The sequence below is a fragment of the Pseudoliparis swirei genome, chromosome 13 (assembly GCF_029220125.1).
Source record: "Pseudoliparis swirei isolate HS2019 ecotype Mariana Trench chromosome 13, NWPU_hadal_v1, whole genome shotgun sequence".
Lineage (NCBI taxonomy): Eukaryota > Metazoa > Chordata > Actinopteri > Perciformes > Liparidae > Pseudoliparis > Pseudoliparis swirei.
In genome coordinates this window covers 2,747,646-2,764,839 of record NC_079400.1, presented here as the reverse complement: position 1 = coordinate 2,764,839, position 17,194 = coordinate 2,747,646, and the positions used below count along the sequence as shown (strand labels likewise).

At 40.0% G+C, this 17,194-nt stretch overlaps 1 protein-coding gene across 1 annotated transcript in view; it reads left to right on the top strand.

Moving 5' to 3' along the window:
• The first annotated feature begins 764 nt into the window (after window positions 1–764).
• lrp2b (low density lipoprotein receptor-related protein 2b) overlaps window positions 765–17,194 on the top strand; it is a 56,616-nt gene continuing 40,186 nt past the window's right edge. Inside the window, 25 exon segments of the mRNA XM_056429626.1 lie at window positions 765–831; window positions 1,675–1,785; window positions 1,993–2,115; window positions 2,230–2,346; window positions 3,727–3,837; window positions 6,088–6,204; window positions 6,886–7,002; window positions 7,278–7,421; window positions 8,103–8,219; window positions 8,617–8,745; window positions 9,537–9,706; window positions 9,853–10,076; window positions 10,410–10,616; window positions 10,745–10,947; window positions 11,736–11,876; window positions 12,544–12,630; window positions 12,633–12,752; window positions 12,890–13,082; window positions 14,411–14,536; window positions 14,642–14,772; window positions 15,225–15,362; window positions 15,658–15,933; window positions 16,022–16,261; window positions 16,698–16,820; window positions 16,966–17,082. Coding sequence (XP_056285601.1) covers window positions 765–831; window positions 1,675–1,785; window positions 1,993–2,115; window positions 2,230–2,346; window positions 3,727–3,837; window positions 6,088–6,204; window positions 6,886–7,002; window positions 7,278–7,421; window positions 8,103–8,219; window positions 8,617–8,745; window positions 9,537–9,706; window positions 9,853–10,076; window positions 10,410–10,616; window positions 10,745–10,947; window positions 11,736–11,876; window positions 12,544–12,630; window positions 12,633–12,752; window positions 12,890–13,082; window positions 14,411–14,536; window positions 14,642–14,772; window positions 15,225–15,362; window positions 15,658–15,933; window positions 16,022–16,261; window positions 16,698–16,820; window positions 16,966–17,082 — 3,649 coding nt within the window.

Here is a 17,194-nt window from a genome sequence, read left to right as displayed (position 1 = left end):
GTTGCACTTATATAAAAAATACAAAAGTTGTATCTACAACTTATTATTGAAGCACTGTTACTGTACAACCCCTTACCTGTATGCACTTATAAATGACCTATCAATAGTACAATCAATTTGTTGCAGAAATAATGTATTTGGTTTTTATTCTTTAAATGCCCATCATACCACTTTTTTGTCCATATACACGATACTTACCTGTGTGTGTGTATGCAACACGTGCAACCTGTAATACATTGTGTTCTTAAGGGCCCTTTGTAGGATGTAAAGAACTGATGAAAGGCAGCTGAAAAACTCTTATTATCACTGTTCTCAGGAACTATATATATATATATGTATATGTATATATATATATATGTATATATATATATATATATATATATATGTATATATATATACTATATGTTTATATGTATATATATGTATATATATATATGTATATATATATATATATATATGTCTGTAGTAGCACTGGTTTCAGCTGCAGAGAGTGAGAACTTCCTGCTTCAGTGTTACACAAAAATGTGTGGTTACAATTTATTGCTGATTCAGACAACAAACCTACGAGTAAAAGTTAATCTTAGATGAAGTTTATGTAAAGGAGCCAGCCATAAAAAGGTGTATTCCTCCATGTCACATTATTGGTCTGCTGGGTACTCTGCGTTCTACATCTCCATCCCAAAGGCAGTGTCTTCCCCGGCTCATCAACAGTCAGATTTAGCATGAGTCTACACACATCGCCCAACTAATACCAAAGTTAAATTATGGGCCTTAAAGGTCTTCATTTTCTGTTTCTTCTACTGCTGTCCCAAGGAATTCAACTTACTCAAGGTATGTGTGCACTGTAACAATATGTTTTCTAGTCATAGAAATGTTAAAGATATGTAATGAGAGAAGAATACAAATGCTTAGCAATGATCAGTTGTTGTATGTTTGCATCATCAATGTGTAATATTGAGCTCTAAGGGATTTCATCTTTTAAAATTATGCTAATTTTTGAGTTACAAAAATGCAAATATATTTTTGCTTCTATGATATTTTAATAGTTTGACACAGCAAGACATTATTTACAAAATAAATCATGATACTATGAGATGTATTGGAATTATTTGATCTTAAATAATTGATATACCACTTATAAATGTTGTTATAATATAATGTTCAGCTTTCAATTATATACATAATATTCTTATAGCCTTTGAACGGTTTTCAGTTGTACAAAATGAAAATGTTATATTGTGCTGCATTCGAAATTACACTTAATAAAATACTGAAAAATGTATGAATGCAGAAGTAATATACAAAGTAGCCGTCCCTCTGCTTTTTCCAACTTCAACTTCAATTATATATATATAAAATGGTTGATTGTCTACTTCAAGATAATGGAAGTGGCCTGTGTAATCATGGTTAAGAATTAACTATCTTTTGATAGCCGAATCACATGTTTGAAGGTTCAAATGTTGCACACATAAACTGTCATAAGCTGTCATAAACACGGTAACTCATTCGTCAGGAAACTGTAAAAAGCATTTTTTGCATTTCAGCAACATGAACATCTGACATTGTATCTTAAAATATGAAATGTGTTAATGAACTGTGTGTGTGTGTGTGTGTGTGTGTGTGTGTGTGTGTGTGTGTGTGTGTGTGTGTGTGTGTGTGTGTGTGTGTGTGCAGGAAGTTGCAGCAGTGGGGAGTTCCAGTGCACCAGTGGACAGTGCATCAACGTAGCTTGGAGATGTGATGGGACTAAAGACTGCGCAGATGACTCAGATGAGCTGAACTGTCGTGAGTTTTACACCTAATCCCTGGAAACAAAGACAGCCCCAAACAAAACCATTCTTAAAACCCAGCGTTTCCAATGATTGTATAAATTCACCACACAAACTAATATGAACGTCTGTATAATAATCTGTTAAGAGGGAAATACAGTTTTCCAGAAAAAAAGCAACAAAGAGAAGAGTAACTCTTCGATGGTTATGTTCTTTGCGGCAGCGACTCCATCGTGCACCTCGCAGGAATTTCAGTGCGTGACGAGCGGCGAATGCGTCTCTTTGGGATTTGTTTGTGACGGCGAGGAAGACTGCATCGATGGTTCGGATGAAGAAAGAACCTGCGGTATGCAACGCGATTGCTTATTAGCTGTTGTTTGCAATGAGAGAAACTACCCTCCAAGTATTTTGTCATTTCGTGCATTTTGAAACACAACTCCCCCGCATGCTCTTGGTTCAGATGGACGGCCCTGCAGCCCAGACCAGTTCACCTGCCAGGAGGGCCAGTGTATCCCCGACACATACAGATGTGACCACGTGAAGGACTGCGTGGACAACTCGGATGAGAACAACTGCAGTAAGACTTTTGCATCTACAGTAAACCTGAAGCTCTGCAGCTGGATGTCAGTCAAAAAATCACAATGTCACAAAGTTTCTTTCCCCCTTTTGTTTCATCCTCTTATTACCTATAATAAGTAGTTTTTCGTATGGATCCTTTAACCCTCCTGTTACCTTTATATTTACTGACATATTTTACCCTTGTGGTCAATTTGATCCCAGCAATTAAAACCTACAGAAAATGATTAGAATGAATATTGTTTCCCAAGTTTAAGTGTGAGGTACTTTATGTTTGTTTGTTGACTACCTAAATAGCCTTATAAAGAAATACAAAAGTTTATATTTACCTTTGCATTGAAAATGCGGAAGGTTATGTTTTGATCGCCGTGTATTTATTTATTTATTTATTTATTACCTTCGCATTGAAAATGCGGAAGGTTATGTTTTGATCGCCGTGTATTCATTTATTTATTTGTATGCGTGTTAATCGCATAACACAAAAAGTATTAAACCGAATCGCATGAAATTTGGTGGGATGATTGGTTATTATCCGGGGACCATTTGATTCGATTTTGGGATCAATCGGGTCAAAGGTCAAGGTCATGAAAAGGTCAACATCTTCTTTTTACCATAGCACGGTCAATTTTTATCCAATTGGCATGCATCTAATGCCAAAATGTTCATAATTCAATGCCCAATCTTGTGATATGCGAAGGTATGCGCTCTACCGAGTGCCCGTTCTAGTTTGTATGCGTGTTATTCGCAGAACTCAAAAAGTATTGAACCGAATCGCATGAAATTTGGTGGGATGATTGGTTATTATCAGTTGATTAGATTTTGGAATCGATCGGGTCAAAGGTCAAGGTCAAGGTCATGAAAAGGTCAACATCTTCTTGAATCGCATGGAATTTGGTGGGATGATTGGTTATTATCCGGGGACCATTTGATTAGATTTCGGGATCAATCGGGTCAAAGGTCAAGGTCAAGGTCATGGAAAGGTCAAAATCGTTTTTTTTTACCATAGCACGATACATTTTTGTCCAATTGGCATGCAACTAATGCCAACATGTTCATAATTCAATGCCCAATCTTGTGATATATTCTAGTTCTTATATGTTTGACACAGTGAAAAACAGCCTGGGGTCAAATTGACCCCAAAGAACACCAATGCATACAAGTTGTGTACAGGACATTGAAAACATATCATCATGTTTATTTTATGTTTTTTCAGTTTTCAAGTCATGAAATATGAAGGGAAAAAAGGATATCAATCATTTTTTTGGAGACGTCAAATATTGAATGGGTTCAAATTGACCCCAAAGGTAATAGGAGGGTTAAAAGAAATGTTGGCAAGGAATTGTATCGTTCTTTTAATAAATAAAATGCACATTTTTTGCAGACTATCCGCATTGCACTGAGAAGACGTGTGCCAATGGCGCCTGTTACGAACACCCTCAGTACTGCAACGGCCTGCAGGACTGCCGGGATGGCTCTGATGAATTCAACTGCAGTGAGTAGATGAGACTGACAGCGAGCCACGTTGATTAAACATGGACAACAGGACATGTACATTCAATTGTTCTAATCTATCTAACACATACTTGAACCACAGCCTATCACAATTTGCTGCAAGTTAATTTCTTATCGTAGAAAACATTAACTTAAAAATAAAAAGATACTTTCCAAAAAATATTGTTTGCATTATTTTGCATTTTATTCTGGATCACAATTCATATTTTTCTTGAGTTGTACAATCAATCTGATTGAATATGTGGTACAATGTAGGAGGGAGAATGTCACTTCCCACCGCCATCTTTGTTTGGTTACAGTTAGCTAGTTAGCTAAATCTAATAGCAGCTGCTCAGCCACTCCTCTCTCTCCTTAATTAGTTAATTCCCTTCACCTGCCCTCAGCCACTCCTCTCTCTCCTAGATTAGTTAATTCCCTTCACCTGCCCTCAGCCACTCCTCTCTCTCCTTGATTAGTTAATTCCCTTCACCTGCCCTCAGCCACTCCTCTCTCTCCTTGATTAGTTAATTTCCTTCACCTGCCCTCAGCCACTCCTCTCTCTCCTTGATTAGTTAATTCCCTTCACCTGCCCTCAGCCACTCCTCTCTCTCCTTGATTAGTTAATTCCCTTCACCTGCCCTCAGCCACTCCTCTCTCTCCTTAATTGGTTAATTCCCTTCACCTGCCCTCGGCCACTCCTCTCTCTCCTTGATTAGTTAATTCCCTTCACCTGCCCTCAGCCACTCGTGTCTCCCTGATTGTCTCATGCCGTACACCTGTGTGTTTTCCCCCTATATATTGTGCCACTCTTTCCCTTGTCGGTTTGTTGTCTTTATCTCAGTCTCATAGTGTCTCTGTTTCGATGTCTCATTCTTTGTTCGTGTGGTGATTCCTAGAGTTTTTTGTAGTTGCTTTCAAGCCAGAGTTTTTATGTTTTACCTTTTTTTCTGAAGTAAAGTGTTTTTTGTTTCACTCAAACCTGGAGTCCAGCCTGTCTCTCTGCACCTGAGCCTCACAAAATAATGTCCACCCAACCATTAAAAACCTCGGTATTCATTTTGACCAGGCAATGCTGCTGGATAAACATGTCAAGACTCTGAGTCGCAATTGCTTTTTCCACCTGCGAAACATCGCGAAATTGCGTTCCATCATCGCCCACTCTGAGATGGAAATGGCTATACATGCCTTTGTATCCTCCAGACTGGATTATTGCAACTCACTGTTCACCTGTCTAAACCAGGCATCCATAAACCGCCTCCAACTGGTTCAAAATGCAGCTGCCAGATTACTCACCAGGTCAAAGAAATCGTGTCACATCACCCCTATACTGGCTGCCCTACACTGGTTACCAATCCAGTATAGGATCCAGTACAAAGTGCTTCTCTTTACCTTTAAGTCCATACACGGCCTCGCCCCCAGTTATATACATGACCTCATCATACAGCACACCCCCAGCCGGTCCTTACGGTCAGCTGACCAGGGGCTCCTGGCAGTGCCGCGCACACGATTAAAAACAAAGGGCGATCGGTCCTTTGCTGCAGTCGCCCCACGCCTGTGGAACACACTTCCGCAGGTGTTGAGAGCAGCTCAGTCCGAAAAAGCTTCAGAAATCAGCTAAAAACACATCTCTACAAACAGGCATTTCTGGGTTAGGTTTCTGTGTGTTATCGGTTTTCTGCTCTCTATGTTTAATTTATTGTTTGTTGGTTTCTTCTACTGCGTTTGTGACTGCTCAAAAGTCTTGTGTACTGGAGGTAATGCACCCGCAATTTGTGATGTAGCACTGGTTTCAGCACCTTGCTGCTTTGTTTAACATGATGATATTGATGATGTTGTACTGTTTTTACTGTTTTTATTGTTTTTATTGTAAAGCACTCTGTGTATTCGTACTGCGAAGGGCGCTATATAAATAAACTTTTACTTACTTACTTACTTACTTACTTACAAACTAGCGTTGAAAATCATCATATGTCAATCTATTTGTTCAATGCGCACCTCTTATTCGGTTTTATTTTTACATAGATGTACGGTAACAAGAATAGTCTAACCTCAACGTAGGAACATTATCCTTCCTGAAGTTGAAGCTTAACCATAACATAAACATCACCCTTTGGTACTTTTTTAAGTTTCATTGTGACACTGAACCGCCGTCTAGTCGCTTCAGCACAAGTTGCCCATAGTTGTTTCGAGCGTGCCGCGGTTGTTCACTGAAATTATGACCTTCTGATTTCAGTCTGTTTTTAATTCTCAGCTACACAGCACTGTCCCATCCACCAGTATCAGTGTGAAAATGGCTACTGCATCCCACATTCCTTTGTGTGTGACCACTGGAATGACTGTGGAGACGGCAGTGATGAGGAAGGCTGTGGTAAGGATGATGTGACTTAACATTTAACTTAAGCTTAACTTAAGCATATTTGTGTATTTAGAAAAGTACTATATAAGTTTGAATTATTGTTATTATTATTAACTGAGCTGTCTCATTTCAAGAGGACATAGTTGATTGTTTTTTAACCTTTTACCTGAAATCAAATTCATTGTTTAATCATTTTCACATCCAATGGAATACAGTTATTACATATTGAAACTATAAGAAGTCTTCAAACATATTTATTCATTGTAAAATGAAAAGTAAGATAGGGCATTTGTTTTTAGTTACTGTGGATGTATAAAGATGGACAACAGTTATTTCTGTTTAGAGGACGAACTGCTCATTATTCTGAATAGATTTACAAATGCTTGTGTTAATATGACTGTCATTATGTCATTTACATAAGTTAGACAATAATAAAAAACATTATTGTATACCTTTCTGCTGTTGTACATTTTACAAGTGCAATTGTTGGGTAGCAAACAAAGCTTATCTCTTAATGTATGTATTGTTTATTTATTTGTATGGCCTATTTCATTGTCCTACCCAGAAGTTCTATCATAATAATCACAAATATAAAATGTAAATAATACAAAATTATATTTGTGTTGGGATTTCTAAATGTAAAATGTTGTGGGTAATCAGATTAAATATGAGTATTATCTATTTACTCTTTAGTGTACCAGAGCTGTAGTGGCGCTGAGTTCACATGTTCCAGTGGCCGTTGTATTCCTCAGCGCTGGGTGTGTGACCATTTCAATGACTGTGGGGACTACAGTGATGAGAGAGGATGTGGTGAGACATAAGTATAAATATTAACAGTTGTTATTGAACAATGCCATGCATGTGTTGGTGTAGCTGAGGAGTTTCATTCAGAAATGTTGGAAACACGATGAGAAACAAGTGACAAATGAATTCTTAAAAGTAATGGAATAACTTATTTTGAAAAACATGCCAACAGGAAACTGTAAAGAGTAGTCTAAATAAAATATAAAAAGAAAAACTGCTTTTTGCATAACTTAAAGAATAGCATGTGGAAATGTTTCTAGTTCATAAGATGTGGTTTTCAGATAGTAACTCTCGTGACTGCTACCCTGGTGAGTGGGGATGCCCGGGGGCGACAGCATGTATACCAGTGGGCAAAGTGTGTGACGGCGAACCTGACTGTCCTGGAGGAACGGATGAGAACAACTCCACAGCGCACAAAACCTGCAGTAAGTCACACTTACAGACCCGTGAAGCCACGGACTATGTTTGCTTTTTTAATTAAAAGTTGATAATAATGAATGTGTCGCAAATCCAAATTGCACCAAACTGGACGGAGCACTCGAGGGGGTCCCGGCGATACTTCTTCCAAGTGTGAAGTCAATTGGATGTCTTGGGACATGTGAAGGACACAGCATAGATAGACAGATATTCCTTGCTTTATGATTAGACGTATATGGGGAAGATAGCTTGATCAGGAAAATGAAAACACTAAATTACTGTTTCCTAAAGGAGAGCGACTTCTTCTGGTCGCATGTAGAGCGTCCCACAGATGCAGCACTTGCACGGGGCTAGAAATGTAGGCGCACGGGTTTTAGACATTAAAGTTTATTGTTCTCATAAATGTTCCTCAGAAGTCAGCTGTTGAGGCTGCTATGTGGTACTCAAGCCTTCCTTATCACTGCCTTCACACACACGCCTGGTTTAAGATTAACCTTTATTAGGTCATTTTCTTAAGGTTAAAAAGAATGGCCTCCGCTCAGTTGACGGTCTCTATAATGCTGGTCACGGTCATTATCAAAGGATGTTCTGGTGGACGAAGCTGTGTAAATGATAATCCCAAATAATGACAACATACATTGCATCCGAGATGAGATCACAATGGTGATTTCCATGATTTTCACTCACAGGCCTGGAGCAGTGCTCCGCCTTGAGTTGCGAGTTCCTCTGCCACCTGTCACCTGAGGGAGGTGCTTGCTACTGCCCTGATGGTTTCACTGTCGCCATTGACAGCCGTTCCTGTGTAGGTGAGTGCCATATATCATATAATGTTTTCCTGAAAACACAATATATATTCTTTAAATGCGTCCTGTAGTGAAGCAACACAACAATATTTAGTAAGAATGGGGCAATTGATGGAGTTGGATGACTTCCACGTCAACTCATATACGTTACAAGATACCATTTTCTTGAAAGTATTATTATTTTTGCCGTACAAATGATCCCAGAGCTTTAGTGGTGAGCTTCAGAATAGAGCTCTTGGTCAAACAGTCTCAGTCTTTTCGTCTTAGCTTTTAACGCGAGTCAGCTTTAAAGTGCGAAAATAGACTTGCTTAATTTTCTCCGTACTCTGGTTGCAAATCATTGGTATAGCTCCTTCCCTTAATGCCGATAACATCAATGTCTGTTTGTCTTATTGCCTAGACTATAACGACTGCCAAATCTGGGGGGTCTGTGACCAGCTGTGCGAAGATCGTCCTGGGACGCACCACTGCAGCTGCGCCGATGGATACTTCTTGGAGCAGGGTCATGTCTGCAAAGCCAATGTGTCAGGTACAGGGAGTCATAACTCACACGGTAGCTTTATACGACACCTATCTGCTGCTGCACCGTGTGTGGGTTTGTTTTAAAGATCAACATGAACTAGATAAGAGGACACGACTTTAAAGTGACAATGCAATCTCTGGTGTGTTGCTCAGAAAGATAAGAGACTATATCTACACTACCGGTCAAAAGTTTGGGGTCACTTAGAAATGTCTTTATTTTTCAAAGAAAAGCACTGTTTTTTCAATAAAGATAACATTAATCAAAAATACCCTCTATACATTGTTAATGTGGTAAATGACTATTCTAGGTGGAAACGTCTGGTTTCTAATGAAATATCTCCATCGGTGTATAGAGGCCCATTTCCATCAACTATCACTCCAGTGTTCTAATGGTACATTGTGTTTGCTAATCGCCTTAGAAGACTAATATCTGATTAGAAAACCCTTGTGCAATTATGTTAGCACAGCTGAAAACAGTTATGCTGGTGATATAAGCTATACAACTGGCCTTCCTTTGAGCTTTAAATTTGAAGAACAAAATTAATACTTCAAATATTAATCATTATTTCTAACCTTGTCACTGTCTTGACTATATTATCTATTCAATTTTCAATTCATTTGATAAATAAAAGTGAGTTTTCATGGAAGACACGAAATTGTCTGGATGACCCTAAACTTTTGAATGGTAGTGTATAATACTTGGTTTCTTAAAATATGTATATTTTGCGTAATTCTATCAAATATCTAAGATGGCCATACATTTTTTTTAAATACATGAAAAAAAAATCTGTTTTCCAGCTGGAATGCCACAGCTCATTTTCACCAATGGTGGTGATGTGATGATGGCTGACGTACACGGACGCTTTGTCAGAACTCTGGTGCCATCGCAGGGCAAAGGATATGCTATCGGGGTGGCATATCACTGGCACAGTGACATCGTCTTCTGGAGTGATACATATACCAAAAAGGTCAGTCAGGATCACAGAGACCTTTTGTGATCAACTTTAGAACCGCTTCTTTTTTAAATGATTGGAAAAACCAAGCTAATTGTGTATTGGAACTGCAACATTATAATTCAGCAGCAATATTTTAAACCCTTAAATCCTTTTGCCAGGTGTACTCTGTCAACTACAATGGGGGAAACATTAAGGAGGTTCTGACGACTGCGGTCCAGAGTGTCCAGAACCTCGCTGTTGATTGGATCAACTTCAAACTTTATGTCTTGGAGGCCACGATGGAGCGAATCGACATGTGCAACTTTGATGGAGATAATCGGGTAACGCTGGTGGCTGAGAACCTGCAAACTCCCCATGGCCTCGTCCTGGACCCTACAGTGGGGTGGGTTCAAATGCTGATGATAACATCTGAATTTAATCATGTAATGCTCTGTAAAAAAATATGTAAAAGTATGGAAACGTAGTTAATGCAATATGGTAAATCCTGCTAAATACCAAAGTCTGCTCATTTGCCAAAGATTATGTGTTTACTTGTTGTCATTATCATTCTAATTATCAGTTATTTATGGTAAAATACAGTAATTCAATGTCAATTCTTCAACATCTAAAAATAATCATGTTCAAATACTCCATATAATTATATTATAACAATAGTTTATATATCTGATAGATTCTATAGAATCTCTTTAAGTCTGTATTTTTCATTTGTTTGCAGCTACATGTTCTTCACAGACAAGGGCGTTTCTAATCAGTTTATGAAGCTCGAGCGCGCCTTCATGGACGGCAGTAACCGCGTGGAGCTGGTGAAGCGCAGACTCGGCACCCCAACAGGGATTACTCTAGATATCGTCACCCAGAGGGTCTACTGGGCCGACAGCCACTTTGACACAGTGGAGACCGTCACCTACAGCGGGCTGGACAGGTAAAGGTTGCACTGAAAATGTTGTCTTTAAAGATGTCTCTCTATTCGTAGAATAACTTTAAGCGAGAACTGGAAACAATGACGCTCCCATGTATTGCTGAACTTTTGCGGTGTTTATTGTGTCCCAGGAAAATAGTCCTGAATGGTGGAACCCAGGCTCCATATCCTTTTGGAATTGCTGTGTTTGAAAACCATGTGTTCTTCACTGACTGGGTCAAGATGGGCGTGGTGAGAGCCAACCGGTTCAACGGCAGCAGTCCAGCTCTCCTCTACCGCACCACGAAGCGACCGGGCCATGTCGTAGTCTCGCACGCCGCCCTGCAACCTGTTGGTAAGCAGACGCAGCTCCAACCTGAAGCAAGTGTCACGGGTAGCGAGGTGTAGGAGAAACCGGCAGGGCTCAACGTGAATAACAAAAGGCGCTCTTTAATGAGGCAAAAGTTTACCAAAAAACAACAAGGTCCAAAAAGGGGGCAGGCAGACGGGGTCGAAACAGGCAGAATCAGGAATACGCATGAAAGACAGGACCACGGGAAAAAGACAACAATCCAGCAACAGAGGCACAATATATAGGGGGGGAAACGGGTGTACGACATGAGACGAGAGTGACTGAGGGCAGGTGAAGGGAATGAAACAATCAAGGAGACAGGAGACAGAGAAGAGAAGACACCGAGTAGACACAGAACAGAACCTTACAACAAGTTAGATCAGCGTTCAGTGGCCCAGTGTTTTCTTCTGCTAGCCACAGATTAATATATAGTATACCTTCTTAACTTTAGTTTGTGTTCCCGAAGTGATTGCTCTGTACATTACATTTAGCTGACGCTTTTATCCAAAGCGACTTACAATCCTGTTACTTTCATACACCGTCGACGCAGCTACAGGGAGCAATTCAGGGTCAAGTGTCTTGCTCGAGGACACATCGACTAAGGCGGGGATTGAACTTCCAACCCCCTGATTGAAAGACGGACCTGCTACCTACTGAGCCATAGTCGCCCTCTGTAAATAATTATTTTAAATAATAGTGGCGAGAAAGTTCAACCCGTTCTTTCTCTTCATAGACATATTTGATTATATGTGACATAATTACGTACAAATATCATTTTCTGTGTCTTTCAGTGATGAACCCTTGTGGCAGACACAACGGTGGCTGTCGGCAGATTTGTGTATTGAGTCACCGCTCCGACAATGAAGGTCTGGGCTTCCGTTGCAAGTGTCGCCATGGTTACGACCTGCAGCCTGACCGGCAGACCTGCTTTAGTAAGTTTCCTTCGATCGAGGGTAAAAAAATGCTCCGCTGGAAGTTTAGGAAATTAGCAATGAAATTAACAGTATTGTTCAAATATTTCAAAATGTAAAATAATATATCCCTATATATGGTGGTTACCAAAATGATTGTAAGAGCCAAATGTATGATTTCATTTGTTATAATAATTTAGTTTAAAAAGATTTAAAAAGGTAACTGAAGATAAATCTTTTTCATTATGATTTGAAAGAATATTTAGGTTAACATATATAATTTAGTATTGTATTTAAAAGCTGAATAACTTGTCAGAATATAAGCTTCCAATCAGGTGACGTTACGTCAGTATAACACCTGCGTGTCGGACCGTCAGTCCAGATTTGAGTTCAGATGTTGGAAGAGACATCGTTCTTTGACCGTGTGAACATGTAACTCTACGTTTTCTAGTAAACATTTTTTATGGAAGAACTACTTGTCTCACTCGCGTGTCAATCAATAGTTTCTAAGACTGAACTCAAAATTGTGGTACAGCAGACCCAGAACTATACGGAGTGCCACTACAATGATTATTTCATATATAAAACATTTGTAATTATTTGTAGGTCTGCATATAATGTAAGCCATAATGAACCTGAAAACAGCTAATATTAGATGAATATAATTGACTTGCCTCTCTTTGAACAGAGCTGAAGGACTACTTGTTGTTGGCCACCTCTCTCGGGGTGCGAGGAATCCCACTGAACGTGTCCCTCCAGGAGGACGTCACCCTTCCCTCTCGGGGCTCGGGACCTCTTTCTCTGGCTCTGCTGTGGAGTTTGACGGCAATGAGGAAGCCCTGTTCTACAACGACAGGTCCAGAGGCCTCGTCTACAAGTCGAACCTCAATGGCACCGGTGGGTTTTTATTCTATTCGTCTCACAACTAGGCTCTAAGTGAGATTTCTGTGATAGAAAAAACATCGTATTACACCCTGTCTGTCAGGGCTCTATTCTTAATCCACCATCACGCTATCGATTTACTCCATTCTCAGTCCAACAGATTTTGACCGGCTACAGAGTGGGAACGGTTGACGCCATGGCGTACGACTGGACCGCAAAAGTCTTGTTCTGGATAACGAACACCTACAAGACGGTGGTGGCCTTCAGAGTCCCAGACAAGTCCAGACGAGACATTGTGACAGGATTGAGGAACCCAAAAGGAATCGCAGTGCATCCCAGTGCCGGGTGAGTGCTTTGATTTATAATGGAAGTACAATATAGTGCAGACACTTTAATGTACTCTCGTTCTACCAGACATGACATATTGTGTTGAAATGTGGGGGAACACCGACAAATGCACCCTACAGTCAATATGCATCATGCAAAAGAGAGCAATAAGAATAATGAATAATGGAGGATATCTTGAGCACACCAATGCACTGTTCTTAAAATCACGTATACTGAAATTTAGGGATCTAGTAGAGTTCAAAACGACACAAATTCGGTTGAAAGCTAAACATAATTTACTTCCTGGCAATATTCAAAACATTTTTAGAGATATGGGAGAGTATGATCTAAGAGGGAGATGGAATTTCAAACAGCCAATTGCTCATACGACCATATATGGTTCTTTGAAATAAGTTTTTTTTGAGAAATCATAGGTTAGAGCTTCAGCCTCGACCCTTTCGGTCAGCCACTTTCTTCTTTTGTTGAATTCTAATTTGTATATTTTGCTGATCGAAATAAACTAAACTCAAAGTCAATAATGTGTAAATTTCAGGGACAGCAACGGGATTAACACAATACACATCATTACTTTACTGCCTTTGTACAAGCCCTGTAATGAAATAAGTTAAATATTACACGCATTATAAAGAAAGGTTAAATGTCCCGTAAACGATATGACTTGGCTGGCTAAATATTGACTCCAGTTTTTAAAGCGTTTAAAAGCGCATTGGCGTTCTCTGTATAATCCCATGACTTGTAAATAGTGAATTTATGAGGTTCTTTCGGAGCAGTCTTGTGATCACCTCGTGCCTGCATCATTACGACGAGCATAAACTTAATTATGCTGCCTTTCAATAATATCCTGCTCATGCAGTATTTTCAGTATCTTTGACTTTGTAAATGGTAAATGGACTTGCATGTCAACATTCACCCATTCACAACCTGATTGCAGAGGTGCCACCTACTCACCAGGATTTAATCTCAACATTTCACACACACTCACACTCACACTCAATGGCACAGTCTTCGTCAGGGGGATTGGAGAAGCAGGAGATTGAACTGCCGATCATCCTATTAGTGTTTGACCCACTACAGCTCCTGAACTACAGTTTTTCCCAAATCAGTTTGATGTTTTTTTAATTGTGATCTACTGGAATACTCAATTTCAGTAATTTTGTAAATTGCTTCTATTTTCTACGGAAACATTACAGGGGAAAAAAGTACTTGAGGCTCGACGTTATAGTACATTGAATGACATCAAGCTTTTAATATATTGTATTTCTGACACATGATTGACACTAAACAGATCTGCTCTCTTGTGTGTCTCCACAAACGTTAATCCACAGCTTCTTGTTTTGGTCTGACTGGTACCGTCCAGCTGTCATCATGAGAGGCTTCACTGATGGCAGCAATGCGGTTCCTCTGGTCAACACGACTCTGGGATGGCCGTATGGGCTTTCTGTTGACTACGTGTAAGCAGCGATGACCTAAAAAGAACAATTGTCGAGCTTTTTCCAGGAATAAAAGAATGTATGTGTATACTCACCGGCTGATTGCTTGTTGTTGGTCTTCAACAGGATGGACAGGCTGTACTGGGTGGATTCCCAATTGGACCAGATCGGTCACATTAGCATACAAGGAGATGACAGACAGACATTTACTAACATCGGCCAGATAACTCAACCCTTTTCTCTCACTATTTATTCAGGCGGGTCTTTTGGTCTCTCCTCATGACTCACACTTATTCTAGTAAACCTATAATATACATGCACAATATAAATCCAATTATATTTAGTATTATATAGGTTTATCTTCAGCTTTGACACCAAGAAATCAAAAACTTTATCATATACCTTAAAAAATTCCTGAGCTCCCTTATTTGTGGGAATGTTTTGATTCAGACCCAAACTCTGCATTTCTAGTTGCCTTCTACTTTAACACAGTAATTCTGCAAAGTTGCAGATAAAGATTACGTGACATATATCAGGTTTACTGCGATTATTAATATCCTCTTCATCTCAAAGTTTCATTCGAAAACCTCAATATAAGCTTTGAATATAACAAATGGCATTCAGTGCATCCCTAATATTTAGTGAATGTGGATTTGTTTTTAATACCTTTTCTAGTCTGTTAAAATACTAAACCATCTACTTTGTGTAGACTACCTGTATGTGTCTGATACAAGGACCAAAGCAGTATTCGAGATGAGGAAGAGGGATGGAGGAGGTAACATTATGATCAGACAAGGAATCACGGGCATCATGAACGTCAAGGCCTATTCAGCCGACTTCCACAGCAGTAAGTTCACACACACACACACACACACACACACACACACACACACACACACACACACACACACACACACACACACACAGCATTGGAGTCTGCAGATAGTGTAAGACTAAACCGGACCAAGAGAGTTGACTCCCAGTAGGCAAGCAGAGCAGTGATGAAAGGGATCTAGAAAAGAAGAGAATGATATACATGTCACATTCTGATACTAGAATAATAAATATAGTTGTGAGTCAGCCAGATATGATAATCCAGAAACTCGCCGACTGCTTCTTCTTCTTCATCATCCTTCTGACAGCGCTCAAGAGCCGCTGCAACCTGGTGGTCAACGGACGCTGCAGCCACTTCTGCTTCCCGACTCCCTCCTCCAGTCGAGTGTGTGGCTGTCCGTACGGCATGAAACTTCAGGCCAATCAGAGGGAATGCATCAAGGACGAATCTGTTCCCCCACCTGACATCTGTAGCCAATTCTCTTTTGAGTGCGACGAAGGCCGCTGTCGACCCAACTCTTACCGCTGTGATGGAATTTCTGATTGCATCGATGAAACGGATGAGGCCAACTGCACCGATACAGGTAAATGTGTGATATACAAAATGTGTTCTGGAAGGAGGAGTGGAAGGAAAGTATTAATCCACCTGTCTGCCTCATGGGTCTTCACCAGGAGCAACTTGCTCTCCACGAGCGTTCACCTGCAACAACAAACACTGCATCAAGTCCAGTTGGCGCTGTGACGGCGTGGACGACTGCGGCGACGGATCGGATGAATCGAACTGTCCCACTCGACTCCCTACCACCTGCGCCGCCAACTACTTTACCTGTGATAACAATAGGTGCATCTCTAAAATATGGGTGTGTGACGGTGACAACGACTGTTCGGATGGCTCTGATGAACACAACTGCAGTAAGTCACACTGTCCATTTTGAGTTTACTTCGGAGTTGTGCAAACATAAATGTGTCAATATGATGTGAAAACATTTAGTTAAACTAGAACGGGCACTCGGTAGAGCGCATACCTTCGCATATCACAAGATTGGGCATTGAATTATGAAAATGTTGGCATTAGTTGCATGCCGATTGGATAGAAATTGACCGCTATGGTAAAAAGAAGATTTTGACCTTTTCATGACCTTAACCTTGACCTTTAACCCGATTGATCCCAAAATCTAATCGAATGGTCCCTGGATAATAACCAATCATCCCACCAAATTTCATGCGATTCGGTTTAATACTTTTTGAGTTATGCGAGTAACACGCATACAAATAAATACACGGCAATCAAAACATAACCTTCCGCATTTTCAATGCGAAGGTAATGAGCTGTATCTGTGATTGACAGATTCAACCATCACCACGTGCCCTCCTTCCTACTTCCTGTGTCCCGACCACCGCTGCATCTACAACTCATACATATGTGATGGAGACCAGGACTGTCTGGATGGCTCTGATGAGAAGAACTGTGGTAGAAATCACTATGACTTTAATATTTTTTGAGTTATATAAGACAAAAGAACTTATTCATTTTTAGGGTTGTGCAATATCGTTTATGTTTTTATATTTCAGTTTAATTATCTTTTGCCTTTTTAATGTCTCCTTTCCACCTGAAGAGTTTGCCTGCGCCTCCTATGAGTTTTCCTGCGCCAGTGCGGACCAGTGTGTCCATTCCAGATATCGGTGTGACAGAGTCTTTGACTGCAGGGACCATTCTGATGAAAGAGACTGCCGTAAGCGTGCGCCCCAAAATGACGACATAACAAATATATCAATTGTGTTTGCTAATCATGACATTATGACTCAGTGCACCACTTGAAATTCTGTCAACTTTATTGTTGATAT